This window comes from Pungitius pungitius, chromosome 16 (assembly GCF_949316345.1).
Source record: "Pungitius pungitius chromosome 16, fPunPun2.1, whole genome shotgun sequence".
In the NCBI taxonomy this organism is placed as follows: domain Eukaryota; kingdom Metazoa; phylum Chordata; class Actinopteri; order Perciformes; family Gasterosteidae; genus Pungitius; species Pungitius pungitius.
Window position 1 is genome coordinate 18,280,759 of NC_084915.1, and position 22,001 is coordinate 18,302,759.

At 49.3% G+C, this 22,001-nt stretch overlaps 3 protein-coding genes and 3 non-coding genes across 9 annotated transcripts; 4 read left to right on the forward strand and 2 right to left on the reverse strand.

Annotated features, from left to right (window-relative positions):
* Positions 1-493: 493 nt before the first annotated feature.
* On the reverse strand, positions 494-7,640 carry ddx46 (DEAD (Asp-Glu-Ala-Asp) box polypeptide 46). Of its 2 annotated transcripts, XM_062558051.1 has the most exons (24): positions 7,481-7,640; positions 7,105-7,269; positions 6,860-6,982; positions 6,689-6,776; positions 6,442-6,610; positions 5,930-6,195; positions 5,734-5,844; positions 5,490-5,655; positions 5,174-5,294; positions 4,911-5,086; positions 4,645-4,766; positions 4,421-4,499; positions 4,094-4,114; positions 3,859-3,941; positions 3,392-3,556; positions 3,142-3,304; positions 2,824-3,017; positions 2,607-2,744; positions 2,376-2,525; positions 2,011-2,238; positions 1,636-1,854; positions 1,009-1,153; positions 848-921; positions 494-758 (listed from the first exon to the last, which is right to left on the reverse strand). In XM_062558051.1, exons 1-24 carry the CDS (start codon positions 7,495-7,497, stop codon positions 711-713), a joined length of 3,231 nt encoding a protein of 1,076 aa, XP_062414035.1. In that variant the 5' UTR covers positions 7,498-7,640; the 3' UTR covers positions 494-710. The 2 variants fall into 2 exon arrangements, with proteins under 2 accessions (XP_062414035.1, XP_037323243.2); XM_037467346.2 differs by lacking the exon at positions 4,094-4,114.
* Positions 7,641-8,138: 498 nt separating this feature from the next.
* Positions 8,139-11,137, reverse strand: camlg (calcium modulating ligand). Its single transcript, XM_037467407.2, has 4 exons — positions 10,811-11,137; positions 9,722-10,155; positions 9,549-9,614; positions 8,139-9,033 (listed from the first exon to the last, which is right to left on the reverse strand). The coding sequence occupies exons 1-4, from the start codon at positions 10,962-10,964 to the stop codon at positions 8,815-8,817; spliced, it is 873 nt and encodes a 290-aa protein (XP_037323304.2). The 5' UTR covers positions 10,965-11,137; the 3' UTR covers positions 8,139-8,814.
* Positions 11,138-12,083: 946 nt separating this feature from the next.
* trnav-aac (transfer RNA valine (anticodon AAC)) lies at positions 12,084-12,156 on the forward strand. The gene has a single exon. It is a non-coding gene; the product is annotated as a tRNA-Val (tRNA).
* Positions 12,157-12,963: 807 nt separating this feature from the next.
* Positions 12,964-13,036, forward strand: trnav-cac (transfer RNA valine (anticodon CAC)). The gene has a single exon. It is a non-coding gene; the product is annotated as a tRNA-Val (tRNA).
* A 241-nt stretch (positions 13,037-13,277) lies between these two features.
* On the forward strand, positions 13,278-13,350 carry trnav-aac (transfer RNA valine (anticodon AAC)). Its single transcript has one exon. It is a non-coding gene; the product is annotated as a tRNA-Val (tRNA).
* A 141-nt stretch (positions 13,351-13,491) lies between these two features.
* On the forward strand, positions 13,492-17,679 carry LOC119215301 (uncharacterized). Of its 3 annotated transcripts, none has more exons than XM_037467352.2 (2): positions 13,492-13,943; positions 14,679-17,679. In XM_037467352.2, exon 2 carries the CDS (start codon positions 14,726-14,728, stop codon positions 17,282-17,284), a length of 2,559 nt encoding a protein of 852 aa, XP_037323249.2. In that variant the 5' UTR covers positions 13,492-13,943; positions 14,679-14,725; the 3' UTR covers positions 17,285-17,679. The 3 variants fall into 3 exon arrangements, with proteins under 3 accessions (XP_037323249.2, XP_037323248.2, XP_037323250.2); XM_037467351.2 differs by having other exon boundaries at positions 13,492-13,924; XM_037467353.2 differs by having other exon boundaries at positions 13,492-13,835.
* Positions 17,680-22,001: the final 4,322 nt, after the last annotated feature.

Genomic DNA, 22,001 nt, shown 5'->3' on the forward strand with positions numbered 1-22,001 from the left:
CCAGCAACGATGAATAAGACACAAAGGGGAGGCTACTGAATAATTCAAAATGTGCAATTCAACATTTGTGAATAAACATCTGCTGTCTATCGAGGCAGGAAATAAGAATAATATAAGTAAAAATGAGTCACCAGTTATAAAAAAAAAACAGGTGTTTGTCTTGATTTACACTAACATTTATTTACGAGGTTTTAGTAACCTGCCCCCCCCTCAGATAAATAACACATTTCATCATTATATAACATCTTGATTATTTTCAACGTGTCTCAGAATCAACCAGAGACCGTATTAAGTACTTCATACATCTTTATTTACACTTCCTTCCATAATTATGGTTGTATTTATTTCAAAAGGTGTATTTACTACCTTTTATTTAACATCATGTTGGACAGGGTTCCATGTGAGGAGACTACTCACCGGTTTGCACACTTGAAACAAATGGACACACGGATTTTATTAGCAACACATTCTTTTATTGTGCAGAAAAGTAAAAACATTTCTCATCCGACTACTTGGTGGCAGAGACAAAGAAAACAAGTCTACGTTTAACTCATAGTTGTGGAGGTGAAAACCAACGCAGAGCAAACTAAAGGGGGGGCTTTCAAAAATGAAAAGAAAACGATGCTAAACTGAGGTAATCGAATAGAACACTATTTAAAATATGGGCTAAAACATTCCTCAACCACCCTGACGAGGTCCTAGAGACGCCTCTACAGAACCTTGTACCGACTTTTGCTCGTCGGCTGGTAGGAATTTTGCTGAAAGACAAAAAAACAAAGCAACGTGTTACATGTGCAGAAGATCTGAAGGATCTGATGCTGGAGCCGAGAGGCGTGAAGGTACTTACTAATCTGATGAGCTCCTCCTTGATTAAACGCGTGATCTCCGTTTTGGCTTTCTGCACAGCCAGCTCGTTGGCACCTAGAAGACACACAGCGCTAACGTTAGCGCAAGGAGGCCCAGAGGAGTGGGGTCAGGGGTCACAGGTCAGAAGGGGGAGTCACTTACTTTCAATGGCCAGGTAGATCTTCCGTTCTCCCTCCTTGGGCTCCTTGCCTGGAGGGAAGTAGGTTCCTCGGATGGTGATGGCGGCTTCAGAGTACTCACCGATCCTCTGCAGAGCTTCTTTGGACGTCACCTTCCACCTGGCCGTCTGGGGGGGGCAGCAGCAGCACGTTGTCAAACTGAACCAGTACCGAGCGCTCTCAGAACCACCAAAAGCCTTCTGTTAGTCTCTAAATACCTTCGACCCAAACAAGTCGCTCAATGCGATAAACGTGAATACAAAATGTTCCTGTGCCGCTCATTTCTCATCAGGTTCACTTCGTAAATATTATAAAATTATTTGTTAACGACCTTTTTTCCATCTATCTTAAAAATAAAAACTATGACTAAATCTACGATTTCTTCTAACGTTCGTTAATGAGACTTAAATGTGACTAAAACTAAGAAGAATTAAAGTGAAAAGCATTTTCATATAAAAGACAAACTAAATGCCAAAATGAACACTGCTTCTCATGTGAGGTCTTTGTCTGGTCTTCCTCCTGGTTTGAAGTGGGCGGGACAAAGGTGATGTCACGCGTCTAGGCACCAATCGTCACGGAGGTCGTTTGTGACGAGGAGGAATGCGCCCACCTGAGGGAAGTCGTTGATCTCCAGCTCCTCCTCGTATCTCTTCACCGTCTCGGCCTGTTCAGCCGCCTGCCGCTCCTCCTCCAGCTTCTCCACGGGGGTGTAGTTCAGCTTGGCGTTGATCTTCTCCGCCAGCTGCTCCGCGATGGTCTTCGCCGACACCGAGGGCGTCATGATGGTGCCCCCCCGCAGGATGGCGTTGGTGGCCTGCTGCATCACGTCCTGCACGCAGAATACGGAGGAAGAACTAAAAGGTCCGATTTCATTCAAACTAAAGTTACTGAGAACATTAAAAAACTGCAGCAATACGTTAAAACATTTGAAGAATATAGTATCAGTTTTATTTTGGCGGGTCGCTGAACAGAGCTGCCGACGTACCTGAGCCTCGGCGCCCAGGTTCTTCTGAGCGTTGATCTTCAGCGCCAGCCTCTTGGCCATCTCCAGTTTCTGGATGTTTCCGGCGGACGGGGGCCCGAGGCCCGGCAGCCCCCCCTGGACGCCGGCCGAGGAGGACGCCGAGCCCGAGGAACCGGAGGCCGAGCCGGGAGCCGACAGATCCTTCACCCTCTTCTTGGAGTTGAACATGCTCTCGATTTGCTCCTCAATCTGGGGGGAGGGACATATGATGTGTTTGTAGCCCCCCCATCCTGGGTTACATGAACGCAGGAAAAGGCCTTCAAAATAAAAGGCGTTTATGGTACACAGCCTGAAGCCATCGGAGCCCTTGAAGACACGAGACTCACGTCCAGGGCGCCGTCCTCGTCGTCCGAGTCCTGCAGGCCGAGCGCCGCCTTCTGCAGCTTCTTCCTCTCGTTGGCCAGCGCGTGCTCCGTCTCGTCGAACTTGAAGCCTTTTCCCGAGAAGCCGCTGCTGCTCTTGATGGACTTTCCCTCCTGCAGCGAGGACACAGACCGGCGTTAAGACTCCCGGCGTCCCTCACAAGGCGACCTCATCGGGGGCCCCCCCCCCCTCACCAGTTTCTGCTGGTCCTTGAAGGAGGCCCACAGCTGCTCCAGCTCCTGCGGGACGGGGGAGCCGGACAGCTCCAGCGCCTTGATGATGTCACCGGCGTAGCGGACCTGGTCGTCCGTGATGAAGGTGTAGGCGAAGCCCTGGAAGAAGAAGCAGGGTGTGACCTCCCCTGAACCCTCACAGCTGATCTCAGACACCCATCGGGGGCGAGCGGCTGACCTTGTTGCCGGCCCGGCCCGTGCGGCCGGCCCGGTGGACGTAGTCCTCGTAGTGGTTGGGGCAGTTGTAGTTGACCACCAGGATGAGCTGCTTGACGTCCAGCCCTCGGGCCGCCACCGAGGTGGCCACCATGAGGCGGCACGCCCCGTTCTTGAAGTCGTTGATGATGCTGTCTCTGTCGTACTGGTCGATTCCTGAGAGGTCGGCAGTGAAAGGAGAGTCAAAGGGAGCAGATACTCGGGGGCGACCCCCCCACTCAGTGAGCTATACTGCTCCAGTTAATCATCTCGCTCATGCAGCCTCCAAACTCCTGCTCACCTCCGTGCAGCGACATGCAGGGGTACGAGGCCTTCATCAGGTCCTTCAGCAGCGTGTCCGCGTGCTCCTGTTTGTCCACGAAGATGATGACCGAGCCCTTCTCCTGGTAGTGGCCCAGGATCTCCAGCAGCTTCAGGAACTTCTTGTCCTCTTCGATCACCAGCTGCAGAGCCGAAGAGAAACAAGGACTCAAGCAACACGGCGGCCTGGATGGCGAGCAGGCCGCTGAGATGAAGGGCAGAAGACTCACCACGTGCTGCTCCACGTCGGAGCAGACCACACTGCGGCCCCCCACCTGCACCTCCAGGGGCTTGGCCAGGATCCTCCGGGCCAGCGCCTCCATGGCCCGGGGGAAGGTGGCCGAGAACATGACGGTCTGCCGGTCCGGGCGCACGTTGTCCACGATGCGCATCACCTGGTGGGGGAACCAGACGGCGCGTTAGACCCCGTAGACCCCGTACACAGAAGAGGAACTGCAAACTCAAACCAGGGTTTCTGCCTCTTAGTCAACAAGAAACAATACTTGTATGAAGCATGGAAGCTGGAGTGCAGCGATTCTCTGGTAAAGAGAACGTAACATAACAGTTTGAATGAGTTTAACCGCCTCGGTCGGTTGGTCCAAGCTTTAATCTCCTGGCAGTCATTTATTTATTTATTATCTATCTGTGCAGCTCCTTAATCAGACCCACGCACTGGTTCTGTTGAGGCGACACTGACCTGCGGCTCGAAGCCCATGTCGAACATCCTGTCGGCCTCGTCCAGCACCACGTAGGTGGCCCGCCGCAGGTTGGTGACTCGACCTGGAGGAGAGGAGCATGATGGGAAACGGTTGACCTCCAGTCGGCCTTCTTCTAAACACAGGGAGCCTTTCCTCCAGCTAAACATGGTCACTGCAGAGCACTGTGGCCACTGTGGCTTTAATTGATCTACATCAGTCTCAGGTCTTGCGTACCATCTGAGGGGAACCAGGGACCTGTTAAAAGTCACAAAACAGCCTCAAGATACAAAACAAGAGCCGGCGCCCCAGCGAGCATTATCTGACCGGCGCCTTGTCACCTACAAGGGAAACATATTAAGAGATTACCTCGCATGTGTGGAAACAATGACACCCCCCAAACAGAAGGACACCATGAAGCAACGCTCGGCTTCCAGCTCCACACGCAGTAAAACAGCTGTGTGTGTGCATATTCAGATGCATGTAAATAAAGGAATGTCCCTGTAGAAGCTTGGTGGAGCTCCTCTTCCTCACAACTCTACAGGATCACACCCCCCGACTCACCGCTGTTGGCCCCCAACATGTCAATCATTCTCCCCGGGGTGCACACGATGATCTCCGCTCCTCGCTTCAGCTCCGCAATCTGTGAGCCAGACAAAAGCACTTTGAGTCAGAGGGTCTGGAGCCTTCCATGCTACGCACGCTTGACTGACAAGTGGCTCGTCCAATCACCTGCCAGCCCTTTGTAACGAAGCAGCACCTGTGTGTGTGTGTGTGTGTGCGTGTACCTGCTCGCTGATGCCTGTGCCTCCGTACACACACACCACCCTGAGGGACAGCTGCTTGGAGAACTTCTTACACTCCTTGGTGATCTGCAGAGCCAGCTCTCGGGTGGGAGTCATGATCACCGCTGTGGGGGGAGACGTTAGCGACGTTAGCGAGGTGCTGTGGAGTTCTTCCCTTTGACCTAAATTTGAACCGAGTCTCTGAGAGGCAGCGCAGCACTACACCCCCCCCCCTCCCCCCCAAAGAAGCACAAACATTGGTCGCTCACCGATGGGTCCCTCGGACTCCTCCAGGGGCCTCTGGTCCATGATGTGTCTGAACATGGGCAGCAGGAAGGCGATGGTCTTCCCGCTGCCGGTCTTGGCGATGCCGATGAGGTCTCGACCCGACATGATGGCGGGGATGGCCTGGGCCTGGATGGGGGTGGGCTTTTCGTAGCCGTGCCTGGGGAGGAAACGCTAAACATGAAGCTGGCTGGACGTTAAAAAGAGGCTTAAGCAGCGGTTGTTTAGGCCCCGCCCCCCTCCTCACCGCCTCATGGCGCTGAGGATCTTCATGGACACGCCGCACTGGACCCAGGTCTTGATGGGTTTGGGACATCCCTTCCCTTTGACGTTGATGCCCTCCAGCTCCAGGCGGTACGCGTTCACGTCTTCACCGAGAAGACAGAAGGAGGCGAGAAGGTGAAAGGTCACTCGGGTTTAAGGAACTCCTCTAAACGGGCCCACTTTGACTTTAATACAATAAAATCTGTGTTGCTACCGAGGCTTTTTATAGAAAGAAAAAGGACGATTCAATGCGCTTCAACTCAGACGCACTGCTGGCATCTAGGATCTGGTTCACTGACCTTCTGGCGTCATCCTGGCCAGCTCGGGCACCTCCACGTAGAAGTTCCTGCGGTACGGCTCGTACTGGATCTTGCCGTGGTCCACGGGCTCCAGGACCTTCCTCTGCTTGGTCTGAAAGCCCGTCAGAGCCGTCTGCAGGTCCACCTCCTCCTCCTCTGACGAGTACTGACACACAGGAGGGGGGGGGAGGGGGTTGAGACCGGTTTCTCATTGAGAGGGAAGGCCGGATGGTTTGAAGCTCACCTCCATGGCGTCCTGGTCGTTCTCCATCAGCTCCCCCTTCTTCTTGTGAGTGTTGGGTCCTTTTCTGGTTTTAAGGACCGTCATCACCTTGGTTACCGTCATCGCTCCTTTCTGTTGACATGAGACCACTGAGGACCATCGGAGAAGAAAACACCACTCAACATCTCAGAGAAGCTGCATCCTGCCCTGGACTCACCTTGTCGTTTCCCTTCATGGCTCCCATGTTGAACTTCTTCACCTCCTGCTTCACCTCCTCCATGTAGGCGTCTAGAGGGTCGACGTCGTCCTCCTCTGCCTCCAGCTCCATCGGGGCCTCGCTCTCCTTCTCCGCTTCCACCTCCTCCTCCTCCTCTTCCTCCGCCTTCTTCTCCTCCTTTATCTCCTTCTCTTCGCTCTCCACCTTGCCCTCCCCGTCTTCCTCGTCGTCTCCTTCCATCGGAGCAGAGTTGTCCTCATCGTCGTCTGAACCGAGGAGGGTCCGCCATGGGAGGAGAAGAGGAGATGATACGTTATTAGTCCCGCAGCAAGAGGGTTAAAGTGCAAACAAGAGACAAAAGTCCACAATAACTGATATTAAATGTTATATTTGCATCAAGAATGTAGCTAATTACACAAGTAAAACACTAAGAACCAAGAGACTCCTCAGTGAGGGGTGACCCACTTAAACCATTTAATCCAGGTTTGATAAATGACACAGTGCTTCCTCACCCTCATCATCCTCCAGGCTCCACTTCTTGCCCTGCTTCATCTCCTCCAGCTCCCTCTTGATCTCCCCAATGTTCTCGATGGCCTTCTTCCTCTGCTCCTCCCGCCACTTCTCCACCCGCTCCTTCCTCTTCCTCATCTCCTCCTCCAGCTTGTTCTGGTCAAAGTCTTGCTGCAGGGACACGGAGAAGAGATCAGACACATCCGGCTCCTTTAGGAGACCTGCTGGAACTGGATGAAGGTGACTTACGTCCTCCACCTTCTCATCCTCCTTCTCCTCTTTGATCTTTTTCTTTTCGGATAAAGGCTCCACGTTGTCCTTCTCCTTGCTCCTTGATCTGAAGAGGAGAACCGTCAAGAGAAACACTGGTGCGGTTGATCTTGAGACGAAGCATTTATTTCCTTGTAAAAGAAGTCTCACTTTTCGTCTGGCCTCCTGCTCTTGCTGGGGCTGGCGGACCGGGACCTGCGAGTTCGGGTCCTGCTGCCCGACCTCCTCCTGTCTCGGCTTCTGGACCTCCTGCGCTCTCTGCTCCTGGAGCGCCTGGACGCCGGAGAGGAGAACAAGTCCACACTGAACACTTGAATGGAGACTCAAGCTAAAAGCAAAGAGCAGCCGTCTCATCGTGGCAGTTTGGAGGCTTAATGACGGAAACAATCACTCACCGGACTCGTTTCCTGTCCCTGGACCGGGACCTGCGGCGGTCCCGGCTCCGGGACCGCTCTCTCCGGTTCCGGTCTCGGTCGTCCTTCTTGGAGCGTTTGTCCGGGGAGCGACTCTTGGAGCGGCTTCCCGACCGTCCCCGGGACGTGGACCGCTTCCGGTAGTGTCTGAGGAACACACCGCATGGAAATAAAAAACAACGTGACATCCACCGAACACATTTTGATTCGTATTCCGGTTGAGCCGTTTAACGTGAACGTGTTAGCGGCTAGGCGCGTTAGCCTAGCATGCTAAACGAAGTGACAACGAGTAGCTTAAGTTTTACTGTTAGTCGCAATCGATCGTTAAATCACAACAACACTGATAATTCGGACCCACCTGGACTCGCGTCCCATCGATATTCAACTGCGTTGTGTCCTCTTAAAAAAGACAAAACGTCCAAATATCACGCGGACAAGGAAGGAGCGCGATGGACGCTTGTTTGTGTCCGTGAACCCGCACGTTAGAAAACTGCGACAGCTCCCACAAGTCACGGGACCGGCCGGTCGCGCGCAGCGCGCCCCCGCGCGGCGGGAGGTCGGAACTGCACGGAGGCCCTACGGAAGCCTGGAGGACAAAGGCGAACGATCAATACTGTCAGTCAATAACCAAAACATGTCGTGAGATTCCCATTTTACCTGCAAACTTAAGTATTATAATACCATTTTATTATAAATGTATAGTTTTGATCATACTTAATGTAGTCTATGGTCTATTAATGTAGACCAATGTAGACCATTTGGGAAAATTTGAAAAAAAGTTCATACTGTTTGCATTTGGTTTTCCTTCAATATCTCCTTCCTCCATTAAAAAAATGGAGAAAAAGTTAATAGTTACACTTCTATCTTCCTTAAAAATGCTTAATTTCGAAAATACATTTAAATATGTAAATTCACCCTGTATATTATAATACAAGTGATATTCCATATGTAACATATTGAATTCTCCATTGGAATATAGTGATCTGCATAGAAGTAGTCAAATAGAAATCATCATCTCAGGGCGTCGCACACGTTTTTATTTGGTTTGAATCGTTGGGTTTTACATCACGAGTAACTTACTGAAGAAAGATGTTTTAAGCAAAAACCCTCAAGTCTGAAATTCACTTTAATAAATAAGGAGCACAGAAGAGAGTATGGGAAGAAACATTTATATGAATGAGGCTTTAAGGGGGACGAATCTTCAGAAGCACAAAAAAACAACCGATGGCCCAAAAGCAACAAATGCACTTAAAATAAAAGCAAAATAAAAAACTGGACTTTTAAAGGCGAAATGATCAATGCTTCCTTCCTCTGACTTGAGGAAAAACATTGATTCAAAGCAGGGCCACGAGAAGATTCATGACATCATCATCATGATCGTTCCTCCATGCTGTGGCTTCTAAAATAATCCACACGTTTCTCTCTGGCTGATGTTACAGGAGAAGGAAGAAAAAGGAACAGATCTTTTGAGCTTGTAGTCAGAAGTAAAGTTAGAAACGAATCTCTGGAACTTTAAGCTGGAAACGTTTCATCTTTGTGACTTTTAGTGTTGAATAAATAAATATCACCACAAAACAATGCTGCACGTTCTTCTACAAGCAAATTTACTCAGATCTGTTAAAACAACAACAACAGCCTGTAGACCCTGTGGTCACACGTAGCTTAGCATGAGCGCTCAGCAGTGCCTCGTTGCTATGGAGACAGAGAGCCTCCCGTCCCGTCAGGAGCCTCCGAGCCGACGAGCAGCAGGACCTCGTGCGACAGGATGAAGGTGAAGAAGTAGACGCAGAGGTCGGCGAAGACGTCGCCCATCCTGCGGTACGTGTCCATGGAGCGGTGGATGACCTCGGCCGGGATGCCGGACAGCAGCAGCGCCGCGGTGAGCACGGTGGTCTGAGCCTTCTTCTCCACCTGGAGGAATGAGCACAGACACTCTGAGGGGTGTGTGTCTCCTGGAGAACTGTGCCAGCTCTTCACTGTGGATGTCACGTCCACGTGGGACCCAGATGTCATAAATAATCATCTAAAGTAAAAGAGAGCACAGCTACGCCTACATCACGACAAACTAAAGCTTAAAGGTACGACAAGGATCTTTGGTTATGTTCTGATTCTGGCGCCCAATGTGGACTAAAGTGGTTATGTTCCCTTTGGAGAACCTCTCATCTGACTGAAGATCCCACTAGAGGTCCCAACTTCAGCCTAAAAGAACTTCAGAGCAAACGACTCAGTGACTCGTCCAACCCTCCACCCTTATGTGCAGATATCTAATGCAGTTATTATTTAGTTATTTATTCTTAATAACTTATTATTCTTTAATTGTTTGTGTAATACTGTGGGTTACTGGAGGTTATCTAAGGGCACAGCCAGGTAAAAGCCCAGCATGCACCTGGGTGATACATGGTTTTTACCGGTGGAGTTTGACTCACCTTTGGGAAGTATTTGTACAGCCCCATGTAGGCCAGTTCCAGGGTCAGAAACGGAGCAAATATCGACTGCAATGAAAAGACGACACAACAGAATGTGGCTGCCGCTGGTCGGGTGATTAATGATACGAGTCATGTGACGACACTGTGACCATGGGCCCAACCTGCTGACTCACCAGAAACCTGCAGACAAAACCCCTGACGAAGACCGCCAGCAGGACGCTGCCGACGAGCCGGAAGACCCTGAACGGGTCGAAGTCCTCGGCCTCGGCCCCCCCCTCCTGGGCCGGCTTCTCGTTGGCCATCTGACCTCGCAGCTTCATGGCGTCGTCGAAGCGGGAGAGGTACTTCTGGAGGCCTTGGCGCGGGGAGCCGCCCAGGTCGTCTGGCACCCGCTCCCCCCTCGGCCTCTGACGGACCCCCGCGGGGTCGGCTTCCAGGGAGCCTCCTGGGGGCTCGCCGCCGCAGTCCGGCAGCGGCGGCGAGCCCCTCCTCTCTGGCGTGGCGCCGTGGGAGCGACTTCCGAGCCCCGAGGGGGAGGAGGACCGCGGCTCCGTCCTGTCGAGGTCGAGGTGGAAGCGAGGTTCTGCAGGACGCAGGAGCGACCCGGCTGGGGGGGGGGTTGATGGTTTCAAGTATTTATCAGCAAGCGTAACAATCATTTCTCCATCCTACATGACTGTAAACATCAGCGAGATCTTAAGAAGAAACAACAAACGGCTTGGAGAAAATCCTTTGTGGTCCTTTTGCTATTGTGTCGGATTGTAAGCCTATCAGACAGGTTATTAGCATTAATGCTACATTTACCAACAGCCCCCCAGATGTGTTATTATTCTAACACGAGATTCTACCAAGATGTGGTCCTATTCTAACACAGTATTCTACCCAGATGTGTTATTATTCTAACAGTATTCTACCCAGATGTGTTATTATTCTAACAGTATTCTACCCAGATGTGTTATTATTCTAACAGTATTCTACCCAGATGTGTTATTATTCTAACAGTATTCTACCCAGATGTGGTCCTATTCTAACACAGTATTCTACCCAGATGTGCTATTATTCTAACAGTATTCTACCCAGATGTGTTATTATTCTAACAGTATTCTACCCAGATGTGGTCCTATTCCAACACAGTATTCTACCCAGATGTGTTATTATTCTAACAGTATTCTACCCAGATGTGGTCCTATTCTAACACAGTATTCTACCCAGATGTGCTCCTGGACTCTCCCCTGTAAAGCGGATCGGTTGGAACATCGTACCGTTGTTTTCGGACTCGTTCGTGGGGAAGCCAACGATTCTGTTCATCCTGTCCTCGGAGTTCATGAGCAGCTTCCTCCTGCGGATCTCTGCCCTCCTCTGGGCCGCCGACAGAGGGGCGGTCTCCCCCCCCTCGGTGTTCTCTCCGGACTCCATCTCCAAATAAGTGAGCGTCGACTACAAAGTACACTCCCACCCTGCACGAGAGAAATAGAAGAACTAACGATCCACGGCAACACGAGCCAGCCCCAAAACACCGAATTACACGGAGAGCGCTGACGGAGGAGTGCGAGCGTTGTTTGAGGAGAGGCGGCGCGCAGTGATGACGTCACGCGGCTTAAAGCTCGCAGGAACCGACCCGTTTCTCAATAGAAGGACTCAACACTAATAACGTACCTGCTAAAATATTGGATTTTACGAAATTAACATGCAAACATAATTTTCCACTGCAACGATATCCCATATGGAACAGTTGGGATATGCAACAAATAATAATAATTTTTCTGAAAAATGGGTTTGACAGAAACATATTTTAGGTTGGAAAAACATTAATAATGTTTTGTGTTAGTCGATATACAAAGTACATCATTTATGGTTAAAGACATATATAGTGTGCTTTTCTCTCAGTACGTGCATAATAAGTATACAGAATATAATATAATAAATAATATATTATTCGTGTTTATAGCTAAAGACGTATAGTTGGTACGTTTACAGTATATGTTTTAACATTATAAGATCACCAGCTTATGGGAATCTGTAATAAATGACGTACAGCAGCAAACGCTGCGCATTTATCTGAATAAATATTACACCTTGTATGTCACATGGGTCCGGTAAATGTGCGCCGTTTCTTCGGTGCTCTTTCCCCAGCTTGACGGAGAATGTCCGAAGAAACTCTTTACATCCGGGTAAAAGCTCGGTCCGCACCACAGCGCCACATGGTGGCCAAATATATATATTACATTCGTGAGAATGAATGGGATTTGGTTTAGGAATTTTGACCATGTAATGATCGGATTCGTTTTTTCACAGCTTTTCTGCTTCAGTCTGCGGTTTGATTTTCTGCAACAAATCTTTTCTGTATTTTAAAAAGTCAGCATTGGCAATGGATGCCAAAATGAGCTTTCCTTTGTTCAAGTGGCTGAATGATGAGTTTACACCGGAAACGATGCGGTAGTTATAGTGTTTAGTTTTTGTTTGTATAAATAGTTTTTGTGTTGTATTATGTGGATAATGCATATATTCAGTACTGGAAAACTCTTTTCTCATGTGGTTTCCGTAGTGTAGTGGTTATCACGTTCGCCTAACACGCGAAAGGTCCCCGGTTCGAGACCGGGCGGAAACAAGATTTTGCTTTGTGTTAAAAGCATCGTAACGATTTGTGTATTTATTATTTCTAAAAAATACCTTTTAACCCTCCTGTTACTTTTGGGTTCAATTTCACCCCATTCAATGTAAAACGTCTCTAAATAGATAACTAACATATTTTTGGGACTGCTGAAAATTACTTACTTAAAAGATTTTCTGTCAATGAGGTTTTGTCACAGCTCTTTGATCATGTGACGTAGAGGAGAAGGTGTCTGACAAAAGATGATGTTGAGGTGCACCCTGATTATGAGGCATCCTCCTCTGATGAGAATAAGACCCTCATTGGTGACCCTCCTGTTGTCTCTCAACCACCAGCAAACACTCTCCCCTCCAAAAATGTAAAGTTATTATGGTCTGTCTCCCCACATGAACAACAGGTAGATTTAGTCCTTCTAATGTCATCAGAATGCTTCCAGGTTCTGACAGATACGATGTCAGCCAGGTCCATGACACAAAATCGGCATTTGAGCTCTTCATAACACCATCAATGGAAAAGGATCGACTCTTTTTGGCAGAAATGTTGTACAAGTCAAAAGGCAAAGTAACAGCAAGCATTTAGGCTGTGACACTGGAAATATATAATATTATAATATATATATGTATCCTAATGGAGGCTAAAGTTAGCTATCCTCTGGTTAAGCAACGGTTAGATGGGTCTTCTAACGCTAACAGTACTGTACGTTCTCTCTGCGCACTGCATTGTTTTATAGTTGCAGCACAATGTTTTGACCCACAATGTACAGTCTGAGTCTTTATTCAAACCCACATGCATTGAACATCATCGGTTTCCGTAGTGTAGTGGTTATCACGTTCGCCTCACACGCGAAAGGTCCCCGGTTCGAAACCGGGCGGAAACATGTTTTCTTTTCGCGTTTATTGACTAGTTGCGATCCGAGAGAAACATTTTCAGAGACACAGAAGAACACAAAGAACCAGGAAACATTTACCAAATCCCTTCTTACCCCCTTCTTCAGTAAACACCTCACAGCTGTTGTAACTATTGTTAGGACTATTACGACACTTCTGTCCACACATGACGTAACTCACGCCCTCCCCCGTTTCTCTTTGAAGATTCCTCCTTAGTGCGACATGTACTCAGTTTCCGTAGTGTAGTGGTTATCACGTTCGCCTAACACGCGAAAGGTCCCCGGTTCGAGACCGGGCGGAAACAGTGATTTTAAAATTTCTAACACTGTACAATACACCCGTAAACTATTAATTAATGTGACTATTTCGGATTAAGAGAAACTTAAGAGAAATAAGTTCATATGTTATCTGTTTATTTCAAACCTCTTGTCTTGTTAATGTTTGCTATAGTAACAAATGAGTGATTCAAAAAAATACTCTTTGTGTAAAAACGTTTTCGTCTAAAAAATGAACTCATCTTGTAATCCTCGTGTAAACTCGTGGTTTCATTTACGTCTGTCCAAACGTGTCCGTCAACTTCTCTCTTTGTATCTCTGTAGACACGCATTGCTTGTAAAAGAGGAGTTTCCGACGTATCCCTGAACGCGTCCTCAGGGGGGGAGTTTCCACGTGTTTCCGGTGTTCGATAGAAGCGCCTCGTGAGAGGCCGCGTTCCGTTAAACCTCTGCGCCACGTTGCTTTACCGCCCCCCTCCACCACCCGGGTCACCGGGAGGCGCTCCGGTATTCGGTGAGTGCTAACCGTTAGCATCCCCGCTAGCAGGCCGCGAGCCCCGCCGCGGGCCCTCGATTCAACGGAGAGGCGCAGCAAACTTTTCGGTGCGTTCAGGACCCCTCGGTAAAAACACCACTCAACATATTTACTTAAAGTACAACAAACAACGTGTGCAAACATACATATGTTTGCGCCTTTATCTCATCATCACACTACTCCCTGTAAAACATGCATTTAAAACACGGCACAAGACTTGTTAGTACTAGTACTAGCGTGTATTAGTACTGTCCTGTACTAATGCTGTTTACATTACATTACGTCACGTGTCATTTAGCTGACGCTTTTATCCAAAGCGACTTACAATAAGTGCATTTCCACATAGAGATACAAACCCAGAAGTACAAGTAACAAGAAAGTACAATTTTCATCAAATAAGAAGTTTCAAAAGATGTTTACTATCTAGCATCTGGGAAGAGTTCCTTTCTACTTCATATATTCTGTTATAATTTATGCAAAGAGACCAATAAATCAGTATTTATTTATTTATTTCTTTCAAAGGAAGTTTTTTTTTTTTTTTAAGGACAGAAGTATCCTTCTCGCAGTAGTACCATAACCTTTAAAGTAAATCCAGAACGACATCTTCAAAAGACTTTGTCTGAGGAACTATTTAAAAAATAGCAAGAAGCTGGAGAATATTTGCAGACAAACGACAAAACGATATGAAACCAGTAACCGATCAGTTTGACAGAACTAAAATCTGCTGTGACCTCATTGTACTTCTTGTCTGTTAAGTTTAATTTAACTAAATATTTAAGGCTATTTACATCTGCGGTATTTGGTTGGCGTCTTCTCTCACAGGAGGCCGAGACGTCCCATCGGGTCCTCGGCTCTTCTCCAGGTCCTTCATGGAGGGCGTCGACGAGTACATCTGGCGGCAGCGGATCCACCACGGCGTCCGTTACCAGAAGAGCGCCGTCCCCTTCCCGCAGTCGGTGGAAGCGGGCCTGGAGTTCAACGTGGCGTTGGAGAGGCAGGAGAAGCTGGACCTGAGCCTGCTGACCAACGGCGTGATGCTGGAATTGGCCGAGTTCGCCAGAACCGTGAACAAGTCCGAGACGTACTTCCTGTTCGAGATGCTGGAGTTCAACTTCGACCTCGGCGTGGACGTGAGCGACGAGCAGCAGTGCTACGACTACAGCAAGCGAGCGCACAACAAGATCAAGCACCTGAAGGAGCAGATCAAGATGAAGCCTCGGCGGAGGAAAGAAGCCTTTCCCTTCCCGGACCTCGGCGCCCTGTGGGGCTCCGCCGGGTACCGCCACCCGGGGCGCTACTACCCCAAAATCAACAAGCTGGCGGACAGCTCCGTCCTCTCCAGGAGCGGCCAGGGCGCGGAGAGGGCCGGGTGGGCGTGCGTCAGGAGGAAAAGGGGAGGAGTCTCGTGGAGGCCCACTGCTGACGCCTACCCCTTCTGCAGAGAGCTGGGCGTGACTCTGCTGGTGCCGCCGGGCGACGCCCACAGGGAGAAGCTGAGGACGGAGCAGGTGACCATCGGGGTGATGCTGGAGCTGCTGGACTTCTCCAGGACGCTCTGCGGGACGCACACCGACATCGTCTACGACCTGGTGCTGCACAACTTCGGTCACCAGCTGGACAAGGGGACCTTCCGCCTGCAGCTGAGCAGGAAGAAGAACGCCTGGCTGACCGCCGAGGACAAGGACGCCTTCCGGAAGGAGCCCTTCGTCGTCCAAACCCGGAGACGGGAACCGAAGCGCCGAAAGAGGAGCGAGCCCGACCACTGGGAACCTGATGGGCCGGAGGCGGCCAGTAAGAGGACGGCGTGGGACGCGGACGCCAAAGACTACATGTGTCCCGTGGAGTTTGAGGTGGACACGCAGTCCGATTCGGAGGCCAGACAGGAAGACGCAAATGTCCAAAGTTGTTTGTCTGAGACAAAAGACGTGGGGCGGGACGAGGAAGAAGCGCTCGCCGCCCCGCGCCCGTCTCGCCTCCGTCCGAACGCCGCGGTTCCGAGGCGCCTCTCGGATCTCTTCTGCGAAGACCAAAGCGAGGACGGCGACGTGGACCCGACGAGGCGGAAGCTGTGGACGCGTCGGGCCGCTCGCTCCAAACAGATCCTGGACTCCCGGCGAGTGAAGGACCCGTTCCTGCGCTGCCGCGAGACGGGCCTGGACTTCAACGTGGCATCGGGCCACCGGCGGAACCTGGACCTCCAGCTGCTCACCAACGGCGTGCTGCTGGAGCTCTACAAATTTGCGACGGCGATGACGAGGAGTTTGGGCGGCTTCTTGTTTGACATCTTGGACAAGAACTTCACCCTCGTCTTCCAAAACGAGCTTCATCAGCGCAACTTCCTCTTTTACATGATAACGAAAGAGCGGCTCCTTCAGAACCACCCTGACAGAAGCGCGCTGGACTTCCTCCGGAGCCCCTTCAGCTTCCCGGAGGTCTACAACGTGGCCGACGTGACGGCTGATTGTCGGGCCGGGCCGGGGGGCGAGGCGCCGGCCCCGGACCCCAACAGGGAGCAGCATCCCTTCTGCCAGCAGATGGGCCTGGACCTGTGGGCCACCGAGGAGCGCCCGGCGAGCCAGAAGCTGGACCTGGCGGCCCTCACCACCGGCGCCGTGCTGGAGGCGTTCGCCTTCGTCAGGGAGCTGTGCGGCTGCGCCCGCCACATGGTCAACGACCTCCTGGAGCACAACTTCCTGCTGGACCTGCAGGGCGGAGCCACGGAGGCCTCGCGGGTCATCCGGGCCTGGTACGCCGAACAGAGGTCCGTGATGAAGAGGCAGACCACCTTGCGAAAGCTGACCCAGTGGTTGGACACGGTCGTCCAGCTGAGCAGCTGCTCGCCGCTCGGGGCCGAGGACCTCCCTTCGGACCCGGAGGTCCCGAACGGACACGTGAAGGAGGAGGAGGAAGAGGAGGAGGAGGAGGAAGAGGAGGAGGAGGAGAAGATTGAGAATGAGAAGAAAGAGGAGGAGGAGGAGGAGGAGGAGCAGCTCCACGGCTATCCCGTCTGCCAGCAGATTGGACTGGACCTCGACATCGGCGCCAAACTAGACGCCAAAGCCAAGCTGGACCCGCGGGTGCTGACGAGGGGGGTGCTCCTGGAGATGCACCGCTACGTGCGGCGCCACTGCGGCCGCTACGTCCCGGCGCTCTACGAGATCCTGGAGCACAACCTGGACCTGAGCTCCCAGAGGCACCGCAAGGTGGAGTTCGCCTGGGCCGTGGCCTCGCAGGTCGTCGCCATAGCGGCGAAGAGCGGCCGAGCGGGAGGCTACCTGAGCGGCGCCGTGGAGCTGCCCTTTGAGCCGCCCTCGGTCGCCTGCAAGGACGAGCCGCGGGACGAGCCGCGGGACGAGGTGGACCGCGGGGACGAGGTGGTGTTCGTCCAGGAGCTGAGGCCCGTGGACATCGAGGTGGAGATCGACTGAACTCGCTGTGGTCAAAGTGGGACTCGTTGAACCTGCTGATGATTCTGTTAATAGTGAGAATGTTCTGGATGTGAAGCCTGCAGACTTCTTGCAGCCAGAGAACAGGAAGTGACCTCATATGGAGTCCAGGAACACGTCTCCTTTCTAACTATGTTCTGTTATTAAAGTCTCAAACCTTCATCATGGTCTTAAACATTTGTTCTGATCGTTGATATTTTCAAATGTATAAAGTGTTCATATTCATTTTTAGAAAACCTCAGAGGAGATGAAGTGAGAAGCTTGCAGCCACTAGATGGAGCCACAGCCTCATAAAGGGAGCTGATCACTTCTATTGATTCATGGACCAATCAGGCTGCTCGTTTATTCCAATAAGAATAAATACTTCCTCAACCATTCAGGTTTGACTTCACTACTTCATTGTCATTGATTAATAGAATTCCCCTCATAAGGGTCACATTAATGAATGAACTATATTACTATTGGTCACATGTCCTGATACTTAAAAACAAGTGAAACATCCCTGACGTGTTTTATGTGTACTAATGTTTCTAATTACATTATAACGTCATTTTGATGCTCATAATACTGACAGAAGAAGAAGAAAATGATCCTTCACACAAACAATTCTTCTTCTTCTTCTTCTTCTTTACTTTAGTTTCATGAACTCAAATGACTTCTAATCGAGCTGCACGTTTTAGGGGAGGCTTCCTGCTAAAAAAAAAAAGCGTCACATGACATTCTGCCTCAAACCATGTATAAGATGTGAAATAGTGAACACAAAATGAGAAAATAACAAAGATACATTTTGTATTGCATGAAAAAAGTAAAATATGATCAAAATGAACGTTTGAGAACAAGAAAATACTAGTAAGAGTGTAACCACGTCATCAAATGTGTGTGTTTGTTTTTTGTTTTTAATTCACTTTCTCTGCAGGAACAGAGGTGTGTGTGTGTGTGTGTGTGTGTGTGTGGTAAAGAGCTTAGTGAGCATGAAGCAGCTGGACAGACCTGATAACTCCCTGACTCTCACACACACACACACACACACACACACACACACACACACACACACACACACACACACACACACTGCAGGTCTGCTGGCGGAGGTCACAGTGAGGTCACTTCCTGTCGTTGTGATGAATCACTGAGTTTTATTTACTTAACTTCATGTTTTTCTTCTGCTTTCAGACTTTAAATGAAACAGGTTTTACTTAATAAAGTTTGATTTGATCAATCAAAGTAATGAGGAATGTCTCTGCTGTTGACTTTGAATCCAATTGATTACCAATCATTTAGGAGGAGGAAGACGAGGAGGAGGAAGAGGAGGTCACACGTGGTCTCCTCCCAATAGAAGGAGCTGCTACTGAAATGATGGATGGCCTCCTGAATTAGGTAATGCCAGATGATGGATGGATGATGGATGATGATGGACTGAAGGATGAATGGATGAACATTTCACACACTCACCCAGAGGAGGAGTCACAGAATGTGAATGGAAGTCAGAGGGATTTGAGTGAAGTGATGATTCATTCTGCCTTCAGGCTGGTTTTAATACGTCTTATATATTATTATTCAAACAGAGGCCAAAATAAATGAATTCTGACGATTAAACTCCTCATTTCGCATTTATTTATTCACCCTGAAACAATGTGTAGTTACTTTTGGTTCCACCAAAGCATCCAGCTGTGAAGGATCTGAACGCTGCTTCACAGCTGGATGCTTTCTCTCCGTTTCCAGTACGTTCCGCGGATGCTGATGTTTCACAGGTTCACTCTGAGGTACATTTTGTTGTAGATGCTGCTGTGGACCTGGACACCTGAGACACTCGGGTGGAGCAGGTGGAGCAGGTGGAGCAGGTGGACGAACGCCCCTGAGCTTTAAAAGTCCTTTCACTTCCTTCTTCACCCGCAGCCACTAAAAGCTTCTCATTGTTAGTGTGAACGAGCTCCTGATGAACATTGGAGATGTTTGTCACGTGACCCAGTTATTGGGGAAGTTTGGACTACTTAAAGACTCTAATGAATCCACACCGATCTAAAGCTGCTTATCACAGCTCAGTGGACTCGATATGAGGACGTTATTAACACACTGATCAATGTCTCTGTCTTCTGAGGACGGCTTGAGCTTCACAAGGTTCCTGAAACCACAAGCACTACACAACGTGAAGACACAACAACGTGAAGACACAACAACATGAAGACACAACAACGTGAAGACACAACAACGTGAAGACACAACAACATGAAGACAGAACAACGTGAAGACACAACAACGTGAAGACACAACAATGTGAAGACACAACAACGTGAAGACACAACAACATGAAGACAGAACAACGTGAAGACACAACAACGTGAAGACACAACAATGTGAAGACACAACAACATGAAGACACAACAACGTGAAGACACAACAACGTGAAGACACAACAATGTGAAGACACAACAACATGAAGACACAACAACGTGAAGACACAACAACGTGAAGACACAACAATGTGAAGACACAACAACGTGAAGACACAACAACGTGAAGACACAACAACATGAAGACAGAACAACGTGAAGACACAACAACGTGAAGACACAACAATGTGAAGACACAACAACATGAAGACACAACAACGTGAAGACACAACAACATGAAGACAGAACAACGTGAAGACACAACAACGTGAAGACACAACAATGTGAAGACACAACAACATGAAGACACAACAACGTGAAGACACAACAACGTGAAGACACAACAATGTGAAGACACAACAACGTGAAGACACAACAACGTGAAGACACAACAACGTGAAGACACAACAATGTGAAGACACAACAACGTGAAGACACAACAATGTGAAGACACAACAACATGAAGACACAACAACGGGAAGATACGAGAATTCTCTATTTTGCGAAATATTTCACTATTCACTTTGTATTTCACTTTGCAATTATAGAGCTCATCACTTTGTTCAGTTATTAAATCCTTTTTTATTTTTAACTTTGAGCCAGTTCACTCTTTTGATCTCCAACTTGCTGCAGCAAAATGTTTACTGTTATATTTATTCATTCAGCCACATTAATCGCATAGATTCATGCGTTTAGTAACTACACAACAGACTTTAGATCCACAGGCCTCTGTTTGATCAATCGATTCAAATCTGCTTCACTATGCAAACATTCACATTCTTCTGTTCGCACCTTTAATATTTCATCAGCCGAGCTCGTCCCTGCTCACACACACACACACACACACACACACACACACACACACACACACACACACACACACACACACACATGAATAATAATTCTCATTGATCACCAGAAAATGACATACATGTGTTATGAAAATACTCATAAATGACTCTAAATAAATCATACAGCTCCGAACAAGTAAACACACACACACACACACACACGTTGTGAACGTACAGACGACTCTTCAAAGTGCTTCTTGAAGGTCCGAGACAAGTTCATTCTCAATACTCAGAGTTCTCAGCGTCTGCAGTACTCAGAGTACTCAGCGTCTGCAGTACTCAGAGTACTCCCAGGACCAAGTAATACCACACCTCCACAGTACTGAGATGCTTTCATGTGTTACACTGTAGCTCCTTTACATCCTGCTCTCATGATACTTTTGTAGCGTTTCCTTTGCAGTTCACGTGGCTCCAAAAGTAGGAGGAGCCATGAAGACATGAGATGTAGTACATCAGTGAGTACAGCGTAGACCTCTGGAGGGGGTGTGTAACGCCGCACGTGGCTTCGTGCTCCAGAGGTGTGAACTCGTCTCCGCTCTCGACTCGCCGTGATGGAAGTTTAAAGTAGGTCGGCTGAACAAAGCACACGGAACGCCTGGCTAACTTTGATTTAAAAATACATGAGGCGGGGTCCGCCACTCCCCACCCATTAAACATGAAGGAGCGGCGAGAAAACACACGCGCACGCACTCAGGCGCGCACACACGCACACGTGCACACGTACACACCTGGGTGGTGAACATGGACCCGACAACACGTTCCGCTACATGTAGCAACGCTCCCAAAGAAGCGTTAATAGCAGCTGAAGGCTCCAGAGGGAGCTCGTTAGTGCCGGCGTCCTAACGAGCTCGCTGCGGCTGGGGGAGGGCACGCCGCCCCGCTGCATTCTGGGGTAATGGGCCACAGCTGTTCCACAGAAACGTTCGGGCGGATGATTACGGACGGACGGGGCGTAAGAAGCAGGGCGGGCGGGTCTGCTGCTTTCCATTAAACGCTACGAACCACTTCTGACACTTTGATACGATCTGGTCTCTTGGCTCGTTTCAGCAGAGGTGGGACAAAGTCATTGTTATGCAAGTCACAAGCAAGTCTCAAGTCGTTGCCCTCGAGTCCCGAGTCAAGTCGAGTCACAGATGAGGCAAGTCCCAAGTCAAGTCAAAAGTCAAAGCCAACAAGTCTCAAGTCGAGTCACAAGTCGTACCATTTTATTTTTGAGTCATTTCAAGTCCTTTTATTATAGTGGGACGGGGGACCCTGGGTGATGGTGCGCTGCCTCACAGACCTAGACTACGAAGGGAAGGGTAATGGTGGATGGACTGTGACTGTGTTATAGTACTTTAAAACGGACGTTGACATAATGTTGGCGAGGATTTCCATCGGAGTCTGAATCTGGCTTCAAAAATCCAGATTTCTGTAAGCATGAACGTCTCGTTGATGCGGTAAAATGCTCGTGAGTTA

Bases quoted from the DNA above. Each gene is read 5' to 3' on its own strand.
- ddx46 (XM_062558051.1), bottom strand. The intron at 6,983-7,104 runs GTGAGTGATTGT...TCCGGCGTCCAG, and splicing joins AGGGACAGGAAACGAGTCCG to GCGCTCCAGGAGCAGAGAGC. The intron at 3,018-3,141 runs GTGAGCAGGAGT...CCGACCTCTCAG, and splicing joins CTGCATGTCGCTGCACGGAG to GAATCGACCAGTACGACAGA.
- camlg (XM_037467407.2), bottom strand. From the start codon at position 10,964: ATGGAGTCCGGAGAGAACACCGAGGGGGGGGAGACCGCCCCTCTGTCG. The intron at 9,615-9,721 runs GTGAGTCAGCAG...TTTTCATTGCAG, and splicing joins GTTTTGTCTGCAGGTTTCTG to TCGATATTTGCTCCGTTTCT. The intron at 9,034-9,548 runs GTGAGTCAAACT...TCATTCCTCCAG, and splicing joins TGTACAAATACTTCCCAAAG to GTGGAGAAGAAGGCTCAGAC.
- LOC119215301 (XM_037467352.2), top strand. From the start codon at position 14,726: ATGGAGGGCGTCGACGAGTACATCTGGCGGCAGCGGATCCACCACGGC.